Source organism: Gorilla gorilla, chromosome 4 (genome assembly GCF_029281585.2).
Source record: "Gorilla gorilla gorilla isolate KB3781 chromosome 4, NHGRI_mGorGor1-v2.1_pri, whole genome shotgun sequence".
Taxonomy (NCBI): Eukaryota; Metazoa; Chordata; class Mammalia; order Primates; family Hominidae; genus Gorilla; species Gorilla gorilla.
Window position 1 is genome coordinate 85707712 of NC_073228.2, and position 23478 is coordinate 85731189.

At 36.5% G+C, this 23478-nt stretch overlaps 1 protein-coding gene across 14 annotated transcripts in view; it reads right to left on the reverse strand.

Moving 5' to 3' along the window:
• Positions 1–23478, reverse strand: part of SSBP2 (single stranded DNA binding protein 2) — a 326082-nt gene that overhangs the window by 198436 nt on the left and 104168 nt on the right. For all 14 annotated transcript variants that reach the window (XM_063706649.1, XM_063706652.1, XM_063706650.1 and 11 more), the window contains exon 3: positions 10975–11036. In XM_063706649.1, coding sequence (XP_063562719.1) covers positions 10975–11036 — 62 coding nt within the window. The remainder of the gene's footprint in view (positions 1–10974; positions 11037–23478) is intronic.

A 23478-nucleotide genomic window follows, 5' to 3' on the forward strand; every position in this document is an offset into this window, starting at 1 on the left:
ATCTTATATCATTTATTATTATTAAAATCTTCCCCTCATAAATCAAGAGAAAATACGGCATTCCCAAGTTGAAGATTCTCAACCAAACACTGTATCTCCCTCTATTCCTGAGAATGTAAGTTGAAATGACTTAGGTAGCTTGTTAATATCTCAAGGGAACACAGAAAGCAAAATGGTTGTCAGAGAAGTCTACAAGGGTGAATAAACATGCCAGATGTGTCCCAGAAGATGGAATGCTAACATAATTATACAACTTATGCCACTGGCCAGATCTAGGACTACCCGAAAACAAAAATTTTTTAAAAGACAGAACAAAACAATAAAACTCCATGGAAAACATTTTTTCTGAGGAACAAGCCACGTTGTTATAAGCTCAAGTCTTAATAACTAAGGAAGTCATTTGTCTTTGTCCCAAAAATATATCAATGAATGTTAGTTACTGACAATCTCTGTTTAAGAAAACTATCCTATCCATTCATAAGACCAAAACCAGTTTCACATGAAATGTGTATGTACCTGTTCTTCATCTTAGAACTTCCCCATATGTGTAACTTGTATTAATATTATTCCCTAGCATTACTTAATACCTTTAAAAATGAAAGCATTAAATTTTGCTTCACTTTTATAAAATTCTCACAATACTCCTGGATTAGAAATCAATTTCCATTTTAAAATATAATGAAGATAGTTACCATTATTGAGTAAGTACTATACAAGCATCATATACAAAGTATCACATATTCAACATCTAATCCTTCTAATTATTATCCCCACTTTGTAGATGAAGGAACTGAAGCTTAGGTTAAATTAGATTAAATAATTTGCCTAAAGTCACACAGTGGCAGAGCTGGGCTTGAGCCTTTTAATTATTACGTTATTTTGTTTCTAACGTGAGTGTGGTTTTAAGAGTTCTTAATGCAAGACTCCTCATCCTGATTATGGGCAGGTTTCTACAGTTCCAGCAGTCTGAGCAGCATCAGCTATTATAAGAGTGGGATGGATATCTGTACCAGATAAGACAGCAAGCACATTGTTAGCCTACCTTTGACCCCATGCACCAACTCATTTCCTGAATATCCAATGGCAACCACCCCCTCACCCTACATGCAGCTGCCAGGGATCCGTGGATGCCTCAATATAGACATGACTCAGAAGAGAAAACTTTTGAGTCCCATTTATATACACTGCCTGGAATTAGCCACTCACAATGCTCAAATGGGAAATGTAATTAATGACTTATTAATAGTGGGACACTGAATTGAGCTCTGTGATTAAGAAATATGTGTTACTGAGATGAGCACTGGTTACAATTCAGGAACTTGAATTCTAACTCTAAATTTGACCTTGGGCAAATAGTTTTTTGATTTATGTAAAAAGAGAAAATAAATGTTATGTATTTTACAGTGTTTTATACAGAGACAAAGAGATGACATACGCAAAAGTAATTTTAAAAGAAGCTTAAAGGTACTAAAAATATTACAGAAAAAGTCTCCTATAGCTAGTATAGCGAAATAAAAAGTTTTCTAATTAACTTGAGTAACATTTGCCTCATTTTTCTTTCGAGTCCTTTACATTTAATGAAGATTCCCTCCGTTTTTTACAATGCTCTCTCCCCACCAAATTTTCCTCTGTATTCCACATGCCTTTCCTCTTCTCCCACGCTGAATTTTAGTTTTGTTCTCTATGGCCTATGTTTTTTGCCTTCTCTCTTGCTAACACTTTTTCTCCCTTCTCACTCTTATCAGCCTCCTCCTTCTAGCCCTGTTGTCACCTACACTGTCTTATACAATGCTTAGTTTAACCCAACTCAAATAGTTATTATACCTTGCCTGTTATAGGAAAGACATACCAGATGAGTAAAAACCAGTAAGCCAACTATAAATATTATACCATTCTAGTGAGCTAACTAATGCCATTGCACTTGTTTTCCTGTGGGTATTTGGTTATTCTTAGCTATATCTGATATTATTCATTAGGTTCTAAAATAATTAGAGTGCTAGCATACTACAAGATTGGACTTTCCACCACCAGGTGAAAGAAACAGAATTCTTAGAATAATCTTACATTTTATTTTCTCTACAACGTTATATATATTTGATTTCAGGATATAAATACAGGGGACCAAAGTCACTTTAAAAGGTGCTCTATATTTTTATTTTGTTAAATAAAAATGAGGTATGGGCTGGTTGTGGTGGCTCATGCCTGTAATCCCAGCACTTTGGCAGGCAAAAGCAGAGGTGAGTGAGTCTCGATCCCAGGAGTTTGAGACCAGCCTGGGCAACAACAGCAAAACCTCATTGCTACAAAAAAATATGAAAAAGTAGCTGGGCATGGTGATATGCTCCTTTAGTCCCAGCTACTCAGGAGGCTTAGGTGGGAGGATCACTTAAGCCCGGGAGATGGAGGCTGCAGCGAGCTGATTGTGCCACTGCACTCCAGCCTGGGTGACCCTGTGTCAAAAAAAGAAAAAAAAAAAAAGGTGTACTTGTCTGCTCTCAAGCTGCTAATCTGCTAATAAAGACATACCTGAGACTGGGTAATTTATAAAGGAATGAGGTTTAACTGACTCACAGTTCAGCATGGCTGGGGAGGCCTCAGGAAACTTACAATCATGGCAGATTCACATGGCGACAGCATGGAGAAGAATGAAAGCTGAGCGAAGGGGGAAGCCCCTTATAAAACCACTAGATTGTGTGAGAACTTACTATTTCTAGAATAGCATGGGGGAATCGCCCTCATGATTCAATTACCTCTCACCAAGTCCTTCCCACCACACGTGGGGATTATGGGAACTACAATTCAAGATGAGATTTGAGTGGGGACACAGCCAAACTATATCAAGAGATATGAGAGTTATAAAAGGCATCATATCAAGAGCTATAGTTTCTGCAATTAAAACTTTAAATAGAAAGTTTTTAAAAGCCTATGTTTTAAAATTGCACAAGTAAAAAAACACATTAACATCAGAAGAAAGAAGCTTATTGGCATTTTTATTTCTGGAACTAATGTAAGAGTTGGGAATGTTTAACAAAAAGTACAAACAAGAAGTAAGTTTTCAGAGGGGATTTGATTCAGGTAAATGTATTATAAACTGGGATGCTGAGTATGGGGTAAATAAACTAAAAAGGAAAAAAAAAAGTGATTAGGGAAATCACATTAGAAACAAGGGGAAAAAGCTCCAGAAAGTAAATCACACAAATTTCTCTATCCTATATTAAAGACAGAAATTCCCCCTCTTCCATTCTGAGGCCTTTGCCTCTCATCTCGCTGGCACTTTGTTCTGCTTATTTTGCATATGTCATATGTATCTCTTTTTCATACATCTGCAAACACTCCCACTCTTCACCAACTTTTCCCCCGAGTTTACTAGTCTCTGCCTCTTTTCTCAACCCTCTTTAATCCATCTTTTTTTTTTTTTGAGACAAGGTCTTGCTCTGTCACCCAGGCTGGAGTGCAGCGGTGCAATCTCAGCTCACTGCAGCCTCCACCTCCCAGGTTCAAGCAATTCACCCACCTCAGCCTCCCAAGTAGCTGGGATTAGAGGGGAACGCCACCACATCCAGCAAATTTTTGCATTTTTAGTAGATGGGGTTTCACCATGTTGCCCAGGCTGGTCTCAAACTCCTGACCTCAGGTGATCCACCCGCCTTGGCCTCCCAAAGTGCTGGAATTACAGGCATGAGCCACCACACCTGGACCCTCTTTAATCCATCTTTATGTTGATGCCAACTGAGTGTCTAAAGGCACAAATCTGATCACATCAGGGACCTGGTTTAAAATCTTTGGGATATAGTCCCAAATCCTTAATGTAAGCAGGACTTCATAATCTGTCCCCTGCTTTTGTCTCTTTATATTTTATCACTTCCTAATACTGGACCTATAGATGAACTGGTCCATACCAAATTACCTGTCATTACTTGAGTGTATGATCATCCCTTTTGAGATTTCACATTATTCCTCGCTCCAATTACCCTTCTCTCACTCAACTTTCAGCTCAGCTCAGATTCACTTTCTCTATGATGCCTTTTCGAACTCTCCCAAGCTAAAGTGAGTATTGCTCCTGTGTTGCTATTATAACCAGTACATATTTCTTTTTTAAGTTTATTTCCAGCTTTATAGAGGTATGGTTGACAAATAAAAATTGTATATATTTAAGGTGTACAATGTGAAGTTTTGATATACATATACTTTGGAAAATGATTACCAAAATCAAGCTAATTAACATATTCATCACCTCACATAGTACCTTTTGTGTGTCCGTGTGTGTCTGGTAAGAACATTTAAGATCTACTCTCTTAGCAAATATCAAGTCTATAATACATTATTATTAAACCAGTACATACTTCTGCTTTAATACTTTTAAATTGTTTATCTTTCCTGCTATTTATTTCCTTGAGGACAACACGTTTTGCACTCTGTAAATATTTGCTGAAAAGGCTTAAACAACAGAACAATTCTAATTTAAAATATTCTATTAAAAAATGGAAATGAGAAGAAGTCATAAAATTAACAACTGGTCCATCCAGCAGGGACTCTTAGGTTGAGCAAATGAGCAAGCAGTAAGTTCCTGAAGAATACATGTTATCCTAATCATGTAGACCTCAACAGCAGCAACAGCTTTCCTGGTCAACATAAAAAGGCAACAATTATTAGAGTCCTGAATCCCTAACCTAGAGCACAGATTATGAAGTCCAGGTTGAAAGAGTTAAGGATAAGAAGGTCAGGCATCTGCTGGATTTAAAGCCCATGGTAATGGCTAGCGAAACACAATAATCGGGGAAGTTTAAGATCTGGGCATTTTTCTGAAAGATGAGATCCATAGCTCTCATCAGTTCTCAGAGGACCCCATGACTTCAAAACTATTAAGAATCATTGATTTACACAGATGAAAGAGGCACCTCAAAGAGTATGTCAGTAGCTTTAGGGGAAAAAATATAAAACATTAAAAAACTATACCTATATATTTAGCATGTACTAGATTTAAACTGAACAAATATAATCTAAAAATATTTATGTGCCCATTACTTACTTATTTGATATCTACAGCTGAGTAAAAATTAAGTTACTTAAAATACCAACGCCATGGAAGAAGGGATCCCCTGAATCTAAGAGCCACAGAAAAAGGAAAAAAATGGCACATTTAAAAGCTGCACCGTCTGACAGCTGAGGTTAAAAAAAAAAAAAAGCTACAGAAGCAAAAAGCCAAAGTATTGAGTAAGTTCTTATCAAACATCTACAGTGTAGGAATAAGTTAAATTCATGAGAAAGCATGTAAAAGAGAAAGAGGTGTAAGAAACAAAATTAATGCTATAATAGAACACTCTTAAAATCCTCACTTTGTTAACCCACTGATCCAAGTCAGACTCCTAAAATGGTCTCTTATGCCATTTGTAGACTTCACTGGAAACACACAAAATGAAAAGGTGTCAACAGGTGAGGACACTCAATTACATTTGGAAAAAAAGTTAAGTATTGACAGGCTAGATCTGGATATCATAAATACTATATAAAAAGAAAATTTGAATTTTATACTGTTTACAAAATGCCAGTCTTAAACCCCAGGAAAACAGCATAATGATGGTGCTTAACTGTAGTGAACCGTTGGAACAACTCTGAACCAAAAGACCGCACCTGTTCCTGCCCTACATATGTGAGACAAACAGGGGAAACCCACAACCACAACTGACCAAGTGCGGTTCCACTCACCATAGGACTTCTACTATGGCATGCTTTCAGGAGAAAGATTAAAAACATGATGGCATTAAATAACGTTCCAAGGAAACCACGTGCATGGCACTCAAAGAGAGCTTTTGTTTTTTCCTCTTAAAGATGCTAAGAGATGAGTGTATACCGTACTGAGTCTTTTAATAGAAGAAATGGAAAAAAAAACAAAAAAACACCCCACCTAGCTTGTCCATGTAAATACATGGACTACCAATTGCTGCTGCAGAAAAGTCACATTCCTGGGCATACTGGCATCACAATGCATTCATAAGCTACAATATTAACTAGGATTTAAACACTGCCTGGCAATATTTTGTGTGTGCTCCTACTCAGTTCTTTCTCTGGGTCTACTTAGAATTATTTCAAACTTTTCTTTAAAGACTATCCTTCACCCTCTTAAAAATTCATCATCATCATCACCACCACCACCACCCTCAGTACCCTCATATCCTATTTTGCAGAGGAAAAAGAAAAGCTATCAGAATAAGAACTAATTTTTTTGAACCCTAGATCAATTTGACTCATCATCATTTTACAGATGGTAAAACTGAGACTGAAAACAACAAAACCTTGCTGAAATGATAAGTAGTGGAGCTGAGACACTGAATCCACATGTTTTCCTTTCTCCTTGCCTCACCCTGCAACTCCACACACACGATGAACATACTGTAGAAAATTGGGAAGATAGAGGGGAAACCTCTACTTATAAGTAATGGAAATATTTGCAGAAAGAAAATCTCATCTGTAATCCCACCATATTAAAACAAATTATTTTTCTTTTTTGTTACTCTTAATACCCATTTATGCTACACTGTACATGCAACACTATGTCCTGCTTTGTTAAAATGTCTTACGCATTTCTTTTGTCATTATATAGTGTTCATCATTATTAAATATGTAATAACAGCCCAAGAACAAATGTACTATAATTTTTACAACCCTTCCTTTTATTTGCACATTCCCTAAACTTTTCTTTCGTTTCTATTCTGTCTTCTATTCCAACCTCTCTTCCAGTCAAATGCAAAATACTCCATGGGAAATTCCTCATGCATTTAGACAGTTAGTGGCAGGCTTGAGGAAGATACGATATTAGGGGTAAGGACCTTAATCTAGGTTCCAAAAATTGTTAAATTCAGAAGGAAAGCCCTATGCAAATATTCCAGATTGGCAGGAGGCAGGGACATATAAGGAACAGTATTTTATTAGGAATAGAAGAAATGAACTTCTTGACATTAAACCTACAAACATCCCTGCATCTCCTCTTGCCACAGGGGTAGAGATGGTCCTCTCCCCTCTCACTTCCCAGCATTTGTGCTTTGGACCTCCTTCTCTCAGGCCTTGTATGGGGTTTTAAACCATTAAAATCTCCTCTCTCCCTGTATCTTCAGACTCTGCCCCTCTACTGTCTCCTTCTCTTAAACACTAAACATGCTAATGTCTCTCCCATCTAAAATGAAAAACTTCTTTTTCTAACCTATACTATTCCTCCAGGTATCATTTCTCATCACAGATGAACCATTTTAAAGAGTTGACTATATACCATTTCCCACTTCCTACCTTCACAGTCACTTCTCAATCTGAAACATTCTTGTTTCTTAGCCCATTACTCAGCTTTATAAGTTACTGATGGCCTTTCCCTAAATCCTAAAAGGACATATGCATTCTGATTACTTTACCTTGCAGTCACAGTTGTCACTACTGACCTTTCTTCTTCCTTCTCAAAACCCTCGCTTATTCTTGTTTTCTATTATGCTACACTCTCCTGATTTTCCTCCTACCTTTTTAGCTGAGGCTCTGCTTTTTTTTTTTTTTTTTTTTTTTGAGAGAGTCTCACTCTGTCACCCAGGCTGGAGTGCAATGGTGCGATCTCAGCTCACTGTAACCTCCGTCTCCCAGGTTCAAGCGATTCATCTGCCTCAACCTCCTGAGTAGCTGGGATTACAGGTGCCTGCCACCAGTGCCTGGCTTATTTTGTATTTTTAGTAGAGACAGGGTTTCACCATGTTGGCCAGGCTGGTCTCGAACTCCTGATCTCAAGTGATCCACCCGCCTCAGCCTCCCAAAGTGCTGGGATTACAGGCATGAGCCACCATACCTGGCCACCTTCTTTCTCCTTTACAGCCTCTTCTTCCTCCTCATTCCTTGGATGTTAATATTGCAAGGTTTCTGTACAAGGCTCATTTCCCTCCCCACTCATGGGTAATACCATTCAACCATCTCTCTCTCTCTCTCTCTCTTTCTTTTTTTAGAGATGAGGTATCGCTATGTTTCTCAGGCTGGATTCAAACACCTGGGTTCAAGTGATCCTCCCACCTCACCCTCCTGAGTAGCTGTTACTATAGACACGCACCACTGCACCCAGCTTCATTTCCCTCTCCTTTAAACATCAGACCCATGTAACCAGATGCCTGCTCAACATCTCCACTTGGATGGTATGTATTTCAGTTTCAGCACACCTTAACAGCTGAACTCTTCACCAAATCCTACCATTTCTACTTCAAGCTTATATCCCTCAAATCCTTCTACTTCTCTTGCTCCGCAATGATTATACACTAGTTCAAGTAACCATTCTCTACTCCTTACTGCACGAGCCTTCTAAGTGCTCCTCTATTTCTGGACTTATTCCTGTTCCATCCATTATCTGTTCTATAGAACTAGAGTGACATGGCTAAGATTGTAAACCTAAAATAAAATTGTAAGGTCCCCCAACCATCTAAATGGACTTCCTCCTTGGCCAGGGCACTCTTAAAATTTAACCTGAAAGACTGGTTCAGGCCATGACAGGAAGTGGGAGTGGGACTTGCCTCATTATATTCTCCAGTGTTAACATCAACACAGACTTTAAATCTGATAAGAAGCATTTACAAGCTATTCTCGCTGAAGCCTGCTACAGGCTTCATCTGCATAATAAGAAATTTGCTTTCCATAATTGCTTATCTTAATCCAGACAGTTCTTTTCCATTGATCCCAGGTCTTCAGATAAACTCAACCAATTGCCAATCAGAAAATTTTTAAATCTACTATAACCTGGAAGCCCCTGCTTTGAGTAGTCTTGTCTTGTCTAGATTGAACCAATGTATTTCTTAAATGTATTTGATTGAAGTCTCGTGTCTCCCTAAGATGTACGAAATCAAGCTGCACCCTGACCACCTTGGGAACATGTTCTCAGGACCTCCCGAGGGCTGTGTCAAGGGGCACGGTCATTTATATTTGGCTCAGAATAAATCTTTTCAAATTTTTTACAGAGTTTTACTCTTTTCTTTGACAAGATGTAAATAAACAGTATTACTCTCCTGCTTAAAAACTGCATTGTATTCTCCTTATATTTCAATTCAAATTCACAGTTTACAAAATCAGCCTCATCCCTAATCACTCTATCACCTCAATTTCCAACATAATGAATTTCTTTCTTTTCTTCCCATGTGCTATACTCTCTCTGCCTTTCACCTCTTAGTCTCTGCACATGGTATGGTTGATCCAAAACATCCCCCTTCTCTATCTCTCCATGCCTTTCTGGCCAACTCTTATATCTACTTAATGCCTTGGCTTAGATATCAGCTCTTCCAGGTGAAATGTATTTGGCACATGCCTATATGGCACTCTGCATATCCCCTTCAAATACGTCTTTCTCACTGCTTACTTCGTTATTTGTTTTCCCTATAGACTGTTATCAACAAGAGGGTAGGGATGTGTGTGTATTTTATTCACTGGTGTGTCCACAGTATCAAGCGTCGTATCTGGCCCATACAAGACACTGAGTAAGTATTTGTTGAGAGAATGCAATAAACTTTCTAGGTTTGCATGGAGAAACAGGCTCAAAGCCTATGAATAAATGAAACTTTAAAAGATACCACTACCATGTGGTAGAAATACAAAGAAATATAAAGGTATGAACATTACTTCTTCGAGGCAAAAAAAAAAAAAATCCATTTGATTACTTCAGTATCTGTTGAGCACTGTATCAGGTCACTATTTCTCATGAATATGCTTTTCCAGTACAAGAAAATGAAGATAAACTTATTTCACTAACTGCTTATTTGTAACTTATTCCCCTCTTGTTCTTGGGAGTTTTGAGTTTGATGAGTAGATGTTATTTTGGAACAAGATTGACAAATTACATAAAAGATGCCAATCAGATTATTATCTCCCATTCCCAATCTCCCCAAGAGGAAAAGTGAGGGTTTGAAGAAGCTATAATGGCATGCCAACGCTTATAATTACCTATACAGCAGTCTAACATTGACAACTTGATAGCCCACTTTGTAGAAAGCAATCTGTTTTTTTTTTTTTTTTTGAGACGTTGTCTCACTCTGTGGCCCAGGCTGGAGTGCAGTGGTGCAATCTCGGCTCACCGCAAACTCCGCCTCCCGGGTTCACGCCATTCTCCTGCCTCAGCCTCCTGGGTAGCTGGAACTACAGGTGCCCACCACCACGCCTGGCTAATTTTTTCTATTTTTTAATAGAGATGGGGTTTCACTATGTTAGCCAGGATGGTCTCGATCTCCTGACCTCGTGATCCACCCGCCTCGGCCTCCCAAAGTGCTGGGATTACAGGCGTGACCCCAGCCTGAAAGCAATCTTATAACTAGTTTGACAATCAGAGAGTCAAGGCTACCAAGCCCTGCTCTCTCCCAAATTCATATATTGAAATGAAGGGTTGAGTTTCTAAATAAATTCCTGATTTGAGGGGGTGGGCATTACCAATGTGATGGTATTTGGAGATGGGGTCTTTGGGAAATCCTTAGGTTTAGATGAGATCATGAAAGTGGGACCATCATTGATGGGACTAGTTCCCTTATAAGCAAAGACACAAACAGCTTGCTCTCCCCAATATGTAAGGACACAGTGAAAAGGTGACTGTCTACAAGTCAGGAAGACAGCCCTCACCAGAAACTGATCATGCTGGTATTTATCTTGTACTTCTAGCCTCTAGAATTGTGAAAAGTAAAATTCTGCTGTTTAAGCCACCTATTCTACGGTATTTTGTTATGGCATCCCAAGCCGTTACAGAATTGTACTTACAGTTGGAGATTCCACACACTGGTTCCAATTCCAGTTGAACTCAATAGTAGTATATTTAGGTTAAATTACACTAGTGCTGGTTTTTAAGGGTTTTTAAAAAAGTGATACCTTCCAGAAAATTTTAGAAAATGAAAAAATAAAAAGGAAGCATGAAATCATAAACAGGTATAGTACAGGCCTATTGAAATGCATCATCAAGCCAGTAAAAATGGAATAAAGGATACTTACCACCACCAAGAATGTAAGAATCCTGGTGGTTCCCCCAATGTGATGTTTTTTTCCCATCTTATCTAAAATGAATAAAAGAGATATTACTTTCCTAATAATACTTTTTTCCACACATATTACAAAGTAATAATATCCCCATTTAAAATACTATGGTAATATTTGAATTTTTCATCATTTTCATGATATTTTTTACCCAAGTTTTGCAAGTACTCATTTTACATAGTGATTTGTTGACTGGATTAGTCTCAGAGAGATGTCACCACTATTTTCCTGAATTTGCTTCATACTGTGCCAGTTATAAAGCTCTAGTCTTTCCGTTTTAAATCCATCTTTCTGTGGTCTTTCAGATGCTGAGACTGGAGATCCATACACTACCTTTGTCCTTCATTAAATGGCTTCCTGTTAGGTCCCATAAACTAAGAGATGCTCTAGAGGGAGACTGGAAGTAAGAAGAGGGGAAATGGATTTGTTTTCTGTTAGCTTACTATTCCTGTGAGGGTGACCCCAGCAGCAGTTCATCCAGTGATAATAGCTGTGACAATAGCTGGTTCCATTCTAGCTTTATCCCACACAACCAGAACCAGTCTCTTTGTGCCGCTCAGAAGTATCAGCACAGCTGGGCAATATCTCTCTTCAGAGGTTAAAGGTAAATTTGAGCTCTTCAAGTAACAGCAGTCCCACACTCCCTCTCCTTAGAGGTCTAAGATTCAGCTCCCTGAGATTTCTCCTCCAATTTTTTTGATAACCACAAGCTCTTCCTTTTGGTGCCTCAGCCCTAGTGATTGCTCACTGAAATTATTGATTTTATGTAACTTCTGTGTGCTGTTGTTGCTTTCTTTAAAATCTGTTTAGCTATTTCCACATATTACATTCTCTGTTGAAACACTCAGTGTGCTTTTAATTGGTGTGGCTGTATTCTCACTGATACATCACTTCAAATATCGTTTCATAAGGTAAAAATATTAAAAATATCTTCATTTTAAGCAGAATGGGATATGGGCATAAACTTTAACTTTCCTACATACTAGCTGTGTGAAGTTGCAAAAGTTACTTAAATCTTCTGTGACTCAGTTTCCTCATCTATAAAATGTGGTTAATAATAGTCACCTATATCACAAGGTTGTTGTGAGGAAAAAACTGGTTAGTACATGAAAATCACTTAAAAGAGTAATTGAGACCCAGCCATCCCATTACTGGGTATATACCCAAAGGACTATAAATCATGCTGCTATAAAGACACATGCACACGTATGTTTATTGCGGCATTATTCACAATAGCAAAGACTTGGAACCAACCCAAATGTCCAACAATGATAGACTGGATTAAGAAAATGTGGCACATATACACCATGGAATACTATGCAGCCATAAAAAATGATGAGTTCACGTCCTTTGTAGGGACGTAGATGAAATTGGAAATCATCATTCTCAGCAAACTTTTGCAAGAACAAAAAACCAAACACCGCATGTTCTCACTTATAGGTGGGAATTGAACAATGAGAACACATGGACACAGGAAGGGGAAAATCACACTCTGGGGACTGTTGTGGCGTGGGGGGAGGGGGGAGGGATAGCATTGGGAGATATATCTAATGCTAGATGACGAGTTAGTGGGTGCAGCGCACCAGCATGGCACATGTATACATATGTAACTAACCTGCACAATGTGCACATGTACCCTAAAACTTAAAGTATAATAATAATAAATTTAAAAAAAAGGATCCAAAGTACATAAGGAACTCAGTCAACTCAACAGCAAAAAATAAATAACCTGATTTAAAAAATAAAAAAATAAAAAAAATAAAAAATAAAAAGAGTAATTGACAGGCCGGGCTCAGTGGCCCAGCTACTCTGGAGGCTGACACAGGAGAATCGCTTGAACCCAGGAGGCAGAGGTTGCAGTGAGCTAAGATCGCACCACTGCACTCCAGCCTGACAGAGCAAGACTCCGTCTCAGAGGGAAAAAAAAAAGGAGTAACTGACATGCAGTAAGTGCCTGGTAACTGTTAGGTGCTATTATTTTTTTTTCTTTTACCTAGGAGGGTATCCCTGTAAAAACTTTATTACATCATCATTGTCACCAGCACCCACAAAATTCCAGTGATATTCTATATAAAAATATTCAAAGTATTTAGGGTTGAGCCAAACAATTTTGACTTACTAATCAGAATAGTTTTCATCTTGCTGGAAACCATACATGTAACTAGGAAAAAGGAACAATCAGAGTTGGAACTAAGCAACAATTGTCTATGCTCCTAGCATAAATGGAAAAAGTAAAAATGAATCATTTAAACAGAAAATTAAGCTTCTATTTAAAATCATTTCAGAATTAGTGCCGTTACACTGAGTTATCATGTATACCAAATTCAGATCACCATTAAAATATCATTCTAAAGGTAACTCCATTTTTGAGGTTTTTCTTTTCTTTCTTTGTGTTTCTTTTATTGAATCAGAAGGTATTTCAGGATCTTAAGGCACAAAAAACCACCATTATTACTGTAAATATGAACATCAATTATCACCACTCACCCAGAAACTTGCAAGAGATTAGGCTTAATATTTTGACTTCAAATTATACCATAAGGGTTGAGTTTTTAAATAAATTGGTGATTTGAGGGTGTGGGCAGAAGAAGACATAAGTCTCTCATAAAATAAGAGTTTTTAAAAGATGCTGATATTAACTTTCTAATTGTTTACATTTCAGCTAAGTTAGAGTTTACTATAATAAAAATTTAAAACAAGGTCAATATGTCTAAAAAAGTAAAAGTTCTGACTAAATACTTTTGCATGGATGTCTGAATAAGTATTCATACAGTGCCTTTTCTAAGCACTGGATAGCAGTAAACACAAAAGACAGAAATAAATCCCTTCCTTTAGGGAAATTACACCTCAGTAAGGAAGATAGACCCAAACAAAGAAACAAACAAAAAAGTAAATTATGTTTATATGAGAAGGTGACAAATGCAGTGAAGGAAAACTAAGCAGAGAAGGGGGATAGAAAGAGCAGGAAAACAGTAAAGTGGAATTACAACTTTAAATACGGAGATCCAGAAAGATCTCAAAAAAAAAAAACCTCTATGCGTAAGTATATGCCTTAGTTTTTTTAGCTTAAATAATAAAAATTATGTAACAATACCCCAATTAGTAAAATATGCCCAGAGGCCCTTAATACTACTAAGAAGTGAACAACTGTAATTACAGATTTCAAAAAAATTCAAGGAATTCTTTCCGTCATCTACTATGTAAGAAGTTAGGAATTCTTATCCCAAAAGGACTTTTTAAAAGTTTTAAAACAGGAACTCAGAAAGTGGTCCTAAATGTAGAAACAACCAAAAATCCTCTTTAATAAAAAGATGAAAAAAGTTAAGTGTCATTAAAATCACTGAAATTGGTTGCATTTTCAGAGTTCTTAAGTACATAAAGTATAGATAAATGGGAACCTTGAAGTAAAACAAGTAATTTGTTCTCAAAAAATAAGAGAAATTTTTTGAAGATTAGAAATGGGGCCAGGCGCAGTGGCTCACGCCTGTAATCCCAGCACTCTGGGAGGCAAAGGCAAGGTGGATCACCTGAGGTCAGGAGTTTGAGCCAAAATGGTGAAACCCCATCTCTACTAAAAATACAAAAATTAGCCAGGCATGGTGGTGTGCGCCTGTAGTCACAGCTACTCAGGAGGCGGAGGCAGAAGAATCACTTGAACCCAGGAGGCGGAGATTGCAGTGAGCCGAGATAGCACCATGCGGCACTCCAGCCTGGGCGACAGAGTGAGACTCTGTCTCAAAAATAATAGTAATGATAATAATAATAATGTAATAGCCATTTTGAGGTGCTAAAAGGAAAAATTCCAGGGATTAAGGAACTTGAAGTTAGAAAAACTACATATGAACAATAAACCAGAACACATCATATAAATATAGGCCAGATCCTAATTTTAATTATCCTAAGTGGTAATACAAATAATTTGTATATGTATGCCATCTTTTATCTGATAATTTCAGTTCATCGACATTTTATATTATCTTGGTTCATAAAAAATAAGAAACAATATTTAATGAGATTTATGAGAAACAAAACTCTGATGTCCTGCTAAAATTATAATTTAGTCAAAAACCTATGTCTCATCCTTCTCTCAAAAACTCTGATGTCCTGCTAAAATTATAATTTAGTCAAAAACCTACGTCTCATCCTTCTCTCAAAAACTCTGATGTCCTGCTAAAATTATAATTTAGTCAAAAACCTACGTCTCATCCTTCTCTCAAAAACTCTGATGTCCTGCTAAAATTATAATTTAGTCAAAAACCTATGTCTCATCCTTCTCTCAAACTTTTCTCTTACCACTTTTTCACTAGTTGGTATCTTCTTGAAAGAACATAAGAATAAATAAACCCTCACCGACGTACTCAGACACACTAATATTCCTAATCACTAGAACCATCCTAATCATATGACCAGCAAATTTTTCAAAGTACTGTCCTTATGTTTCATCTCAGTTCATCTTGACTTTACATAATATGACTGTGAAATAAATAGATTTTACTATACTCAGTTAAAAGAACAATGTGACATAGCTTATGGAGGGGTGAAAATGGCATGACTAGGTTTCAATGCCAGGGTATGCAGGAGGTAGGATTAGACTCACAGTCTATGAGACCCACTGCCCCTCATCCTTACTCAGCAGCCTCCCCTCATGCACTTCCACAACTTCCACAGTCCATCTCCAGCTATCTCGGGAGATAAAGGACTAAAGAAAACTACCTATATGGCTTACATTTGATATGATCTTTTATGAGAAGAAGCCTGAGGTAATACATTTGTATTTTAAACAGTTTTACATCTTATTATTCCTCAGAGAAACTAAAAAAGCATCACATATATCATCATTTTATGCTCACAATATTTTTTACTACATAGTATTCATCCTTCTCTCCTTAAATTACAAGTCTGTGCCAGAAGCAGGTAAAACTTCGGTCCACCATACTGAAGTTAACATAAAATCCACCCTTTTATAGTTATTGAATGAACCACACTTAAAGCTATGTTTTAGGTATGTCCACAGAAGAGATGGTCTGTGTTTACACAGTGAATATTGCTAAGTCCAAATGGATCACTATTCTAGATACTACTTGTTTAAAGAAAGCATAAAATGGTGCTCAAGAAGAGCCAAAATAGAATCCTGACCTGTAGAAAACTAAACCACATTCACTGTAGCATTGTTAGAAAAAAATGAAAATTAGAAACAGCCTGAGAAACATTCACTAGTGGTGACTGTAAAATAAATCTTGATACTTACATACTACAGAACAGTGTGCTATCATTAAAAAGAATGAAATACAGCTACCTGGAAAGAGAATCATGCTCTACTGGTTTTTCAAGATGGAAATTTGGAAGGTTGGAGAATATTATGTATAGCATAAAACCTTTCTGCTTGGGGAAAAAAAAGTATGTATACATACATATGTGTGCTTGTAGGTGTGCATTTTTAAAAATCACATCAAGCCTACAACTATTATCTGGAATAGGGAAAAGGAGGACTTTCATTTTAAATTACATTCTACGTAGTTTAATTTTGTTTTTTAGCAAATATGAATTAATGATGGGTGGTGTTGAGGAATGGCCAGAAAATATTCCTAAATGTCAGCAGTCATGTTAAAAACAAATTTTCTGCTGTTTCTGAAGAGGTATTTTCTGTTGTATTGAGTTTCATAGGCTTCAGGCCTATTTAGGTTTCTGGGTAGCATCTTTGCCAATAACATTTTCTCTTTATTCTGTTTCTTCTTCTTCCATTATCCCAGCATCAATGTGTATTTGCCCAGTCCTAAGGCTTTTTGCTGCTTAATTATCTACCTCACTTCCTTCTGTCATTTGACCAGCCAGGGGCTGTATTCTCCTTTAACTTTCATGTAAATCTCAAGGCCCATTCCTAATGCCATATTCTGCACTTCATGGCCTTGTCTATGAATATGCTGTTTTTATCATATGATCTAACATTTTCAGCATTTCTTCATAAATGTAAAACCAAACATTGAATCATGAACAAAAGGTATATCAATAGGAAAAAGACATGTCTTGTGGTTTAATTATAAAATACATACTATCTGATGGTCACATGTGGAAAATTTTACATATATGTAACAATTTTCATTGAAGCATTGCTTTAATTGAAAGAGACTGGAAACACCTAAATGTCCATCAGTACAGGGCTAGTGAACTATATCATGGCACATTTCATAGAATGAAATATGCTACAACCATAAAAAGAGAATTATGACATTTCATGAACCAATATAACACAATTTCCAAAATCTAACAAGTGAAACAAAAATTAAAGCACAGAATGGTGTATAAGCTAACATTTGTACAAAAAAGAAAAAATGACATAGATGTACATACATAAATATATACAGGTACACACACACACATTTGCTTAATTTTTCATTCTTATTTGCTTCTGGCAAGGTATACTGGTCATTTACCTATTATCTCTCAGCCCTACACCCACCCTTCTATACTCCATTCTATACTTGGGGCTGGGATTCTGAAAATCACATTTCCTAGCCTCCTTGCCATTTGGCTTCCTGTTAAGTTCTGCCATCAGGAGACACTAGCAGGAGATCAAAAAACAGGAAAAAGAGAAGCTTCCTGCCTCTGGCTCCAAAAGTGAAGCCGGGATAGCACGATTCTGGATGCCGGCAGTACCTTTTTGGGGGTTCTAGTCTTGTCAGTGTGGGACCTCTTCAGCAGATCCAGACCCACTTCCACAGCATCTCCAACAATGCAGCAGCAGGTTTGAAGGTGATGGGTTCCAAACTTTTCATAGTACCCATAAATCCTTTCATAATTTTTAATTTAAACCAATATCCAAAGAATAACTTTTAATACCATAAAACAATAAAACCAATTCCTGTGTTAAGAAAATAACCTGTATACCTATGTGTAAGTTTCTTTCTAAATTCCTGAGACTTCTAATTTAGACATAACCTACTGTTCCCACCAATTTTCTAAAATCTCTCATGTATAGAAGCATGAGTATATCTATATACTAAACCAAATGTAAAAAAAGTTGAAATTGAAGTAAACATTTTTCCTTTCTTTTTTTTTTTTTTTTTTTTTTGAGATGGAGTCTTGCTCTGTCACCCAGGCTGGAGTACAGTGGCGCGATCTGGGCTCACTGCAACCTCCACTGCCCGAGCTCAAGCGATTCTCCTGCCTCAGCCTCCCAAGTAGCTGGGATTACAGGAGCCCACCACCATACTTGGCTAATTTTCGTATTTTTAGTAGAGACGGGATTTCACCACGTTGGCCAGGCTGGTCTCAAACTCCTGACCTCATGCAATCTGCCCGCCTCAGCCTCCCAAAGTGCTGGGATTACATGCGTGAGCCACCGTGCCTGGCCCAAATTTTTACATTTTAATTCAAAAAATTAAAGGCAATAGATGTTTAACAGGAAGAAAAAGCTGACTATACTTTGAAGCAGATCATCTAAAACTGTGCTGTTCAACATGATACTCGGTAGTCACGTGTGGCTATTTCAGTTTAAAATTAAGTTAACTGAATGTTCCTCAGTTGCACTAGCCATATTTAAAGCTCATAATAGTCACACATAATTAGTGGCTACCTTATTTATCAGCAAAGATTAGAGACCATTTCTATAATCACAGAAAGTTTTATTGAATAGTGCTGCTTTCTTTTAGAAGAATGAAAGAAGTCTCCCTAAAGAGGACTACCTCTTATTGGGAAAACTCCTTAATGGATCCTTTCTATTTTTGTTTTTATTTTTTTGACACAGAAAGACAGAGGCCACTAGGATGGTGCAAAAGGAAGAATGCAGAGAGGAAAACAAATACTTGACTTTCTATGTAACAAGAATTTAGGAAGTTGCTCATGGTCTCTTAGGAAGAAGCTCCGGGGTCTGGAAGGATTCAGAAAGGAAAAATGAGAGAGGTTATGAGAAGTCAACAAGATAGAAGGCAAAGGCATGCTGAGGAAAACAGCTAGTGAAAAATTCCCTGTAGAAAGGAGACCACAGAATTTAAGGTAACTTATGTCTAGTATTCAAGTTAATGTTGGTGCCTATACTGTACAATGCCTAATCTTTTTGGCTATCCCTCAACCTTAAGTGAGAATCTTTCATACAAAAGAGCAATGAGTTCAGTGGACCTCTGAAATCATGAGAAAAACAGAAAACTTCAGGCATAAAAAAGGGATAGACCATAAGAGGGAGAACTAGAGTGGGGCTATAATCACTCAACAAGAGCAAGAACCTACAGTACAAGAACCCTAAGCACCCAATAAAGGCTCACAGATACTGGAGAAGACTTGCAACAATCTACAATATTAGGGATTAGAGCTGGACCCATTTTTATAGAAAGGGTAACACCAAACAGTAGGATTATGGGCCATCCAAGTGACAGACACTTGGAACGCACATGTACACATCAGGCATATATTTATGCCTCTATTTTTTTTTAAATAAGAAACTATACAAGATAGAAAAAAAGTTGGTCAAGATTTTTTAAAATGACACTTTTGAACACTTACTATATGCCAGGCACTATTGTAAGCAATGTGCATATACTAACTCATTTAAACCACAGCATAACTAAAGTATTGTTACAATTATCATCATCTTATAACTAGGAAACTGAGAAAGTAAATAAGATGTAGAACATAATTTAAACCCAGGATGTCTGGCCCAAAGCAATTGCTTTTACCTCCTATACTATATTGCCTCAAAATTAAAGTTCGAGAGACTGGTTAGGAAATACTAATTAATATTTTCTCTCTTCATATAGGTAAAAGGCAAACAGAACAGAGTTTTGGAGTCTATGATGCTCAATAATTTAGCAATCCTAATAAAATCTGAAGAAGGAATCCCTTAGCTGTTTTTAAACTTCTATTTCAGGCTAACTTGTTGGCTAACTTATGACAAAGAAGGGCTAGTAATAATGCAAAAATTTTAAGAAAGGGAAAAAATCTAGAATCTTTATAAAACTCTAATTCTTAATTTCATTTGTTAAGGGTATTGAGCCTCATTCTGAGACATGAATACCATGCAAAACTTCAAGGAAGAGCAGCCATTATCTTTGTGTAACGAAATGATATGACCAGAAAAAGGATAGCTTCTAATGAATCTAAAGTAACAAAAGTTAATGTAGAATTGGAAAGAAGATTCCTTAGCATTCCGTTTGTAATTATTAAATGTTGAAGAATAACAAAGATAGAGCAGAGGAAGGGCTTTGTATTGAGAATATTTCTAAATAATATTCCATTTTTTCCCCTTGGGGGTAAAAAAAAAATGAAAAGTCACATAAACTACATTTGGGATTCAGGTAGTGGCTTAAAATCTATCATGAATCAGAGGTAACACTGAGCTAGTTGGCACAACCTAGTTAGAGAAATGTTTTTATTTCTATTGTTAGTCCATTTTTTCTTTTAATTAAGAAAAAATGACTGGGTTAATAATAATGTGCCCCACTCTTCTGACTGATAACAAAAGCCATCAAGAGCAGTCCAATTTCTGATAGCCCAGGACAAGCGCATTTTTAGAAAATCAAGATTGGGCAGCTGAGATACACATCTTGCTTGTTCAGATAATGTCTGGAGTTCCAGTTGGCCTTCTCGCAACTTCACCCAAAAGAACAAGCCCATACTAATTAAAGAAGTGACCCAGCACAGTAAAACCTGATTCAGAAGAGCTCATTAACATCACGGTCATTCTTAGCCTCATCTATCCAGAGGAAGAATGTCAAATTTGGAAGAAGTAATCTACTTCTCCTTGAACCAGGGTGAGAACATTGGATAATGTTATAATAATTGATAACAATTGGTGCCATTTCAATCATTTCCATTTTATTATAATAACCAACTCAAATAAGTAGGTCTCCCTATTTTACGTTCCTATGGAACTATTTTGATTTAGGTAAAAACCTGTGGGTAGACTAGAGAGGATTTAGGTAAGATTGTTTTTTTACTACTCAGACCAGTTAAGAAGTCATTCTACAATAAGCGGCCTTAAATTTTCTGCCTGATCGAAGAGAAACTCAGAGAGAAAGCAACCCTCAACATAAATTATTACATTCTCTAAAATATTACATTCTCCTTTTTTTTTTTTTTTTTTTTTTACCATCCATGGTTAGGGCAAAAGGGCACCAAGACACCAGAGTACAAACCTGATGATGTCATTTTTTTTTTTTTTTTTTTTACTTTAAAACCTTCGAAGGCTCCCTTTTGCCAAAGATAAAGTCCAACTTCCTGGCACGTATGCAAAGGTCTTCATGTGCAGGTCCCTGTAGATTGTACTATCACCTTAGGTGAAACCCTGGGAAAACCGTTCTAGGAAAAGCTACTTCTAAGGTGGAGAGGGGAGGAGAGTTTTAGGCAGAGGGAATATGCCACTGAGTAAAGCCCAGATGACAGAAGCCCCATGGTATACAGGAAAACCCAAGCAGCTAGATACTGTAGAACGTAAAATGTGAGGGAGGAAATAGCGAACTATTGTAATTTAACCAATTGAAATTATCAAGAACTCTAGGATGTACTCAGCAATGGCTTATCACAAATCTATCTCCAGGCTTCCATCTTTTAAGTTCAGATAATTTACGAGAATGTATTTTCTCTTCTTTAGTTTTGTTTTTAAATAACTGTACAAATAATATATGTATTCCTTGTTTAAAAGAATTCTGTGACTAAGGATAAAATCCCTTTGAACCCTTTAATGTCCCCACTCCCAAAACAACTAGTCTGGCATGTAAGTTCTTTCAGAACTTTTACTATACTTTATATTCATAAATATGTACCCACAAAAATATATAGTATTACTTTATGTACTAGGGTTTCCAGATACATGGCATACTTTGGCTTTCTTCTCTTACTAGACAATGTTTTGGAAGTCTATCTACATAAGTCCAAATAAATCTAACTTATTATTTTACATTATTAAAAACTTACAGCTCAATTAATTTAGCCATTCCCCTACATTGGTTATTTAGGTATTGATAATGCATTTTTACAGCACTATTCAGAGTTTGGCAGCCTAGATAGTGAAGAATAGTTCTGAAAATCACATACACTCATCTCCAAAATCTAGAAATAATGTGTCTTCTTGGTGATAATAGTTCGTTTTCAGTTTGACGTCTCGTGTGAAAGTGAGGTAGACTAATAATTAAGAGAAATCCTCAGTTTTTGTATTCAAAATGCAGCCAGAGAAAATGAAATAATGACAAATACTTGTCAATATGTGTGAATCTCTTCTGAAATTCTGATTTCATTTCCACCAAACAGTCCTAGAAATTCTGTATATACATTTTCCACTGAGCTCAAAGCCTAGGAGTCTAGTATCTAGTTATTTGCTTAATCCACATAATGCATTTGAATCCAAATACTTGAACTTCCTTGAATAAGTTAGCAACATTTTTCTTTTTTGATGAGGTTTAATAAACACTGTATCTAATATCTTACAATGTTGGTAAGAAAATATAGTTTTGGGAACCCTCCAGGATTAAGTGAATTGAGCCAATTCAAAATGGTCCTTGATACAAGGAAGGAGATCATTAAATCTTTTAAGTTTCTACTGCATTAAAACAAAAATTTTAAATTTCCAGAGTCCACTATAGATTCTTTTAAGACACTGTAAGTTGACAGTGGTTAAGAATACAAAAAGACATCCTTTTTGCAATCTCAATCACTTCTTCTATAATATCAGTGAATGCGACTTAGAAAGGTCATTGCTCTAAGTCTTCTAATTAATGATTTCATGAAACAGATACACCAAATTTTTGTTTTGATTTGAATAAACTTTTGAAATCAAATTTTTATTATACTGCATATATTCCCTCTATAGTAAAACAACTGAGTTCTTACATGTTCTGGCCAAACCTCTAAAATTCCTTATCTGCAAATAAGCCCTACCAGTTCACATATACTAGTTAATTAGAAATAAGAGTGAGGGTTGTGTGCGTTTGTTTACTTTGAGCTGCAGCTAAATCTCAAGAAGGCTATACCTCAGGCAGGGAACTATTGGCAATGAGTTGTCTGTTGTGCTCTTGATGTGCTGGGGACCAAACTGGTGACCAAACTGGTGAGATCACCAGAGATAATATGATTTCAAGCAGCACTGTCCAACAGAAATAGAAACATGGGCCACAAATAAGAGCCACATGTATAATTTAAAATTTTTTAATTTTTAATTTTTATGGGTACATAGTAGTATATATATTTATGGGGTACATAAGATATTTTGATACAGGCATATAATGTGTTATCTAATTTAAAACTTTTAATAGCCACAAAAACTTTTAATAGCCACATTTAAAAAGAAAAGGTAAAATTAATTTTAGTAATATATTTTATTTTACCTAATATAGGCAAAATATTATCACTTCAATGTAAGACCAAAATTTTAAAATTATTAATATTTTATATTCTTTTTTTCACACTGTCTTTAAAATACTGTACTTCACACATATAGCACTTCTTAATTGCATCATATTTCCAGTGCTCAAAAAT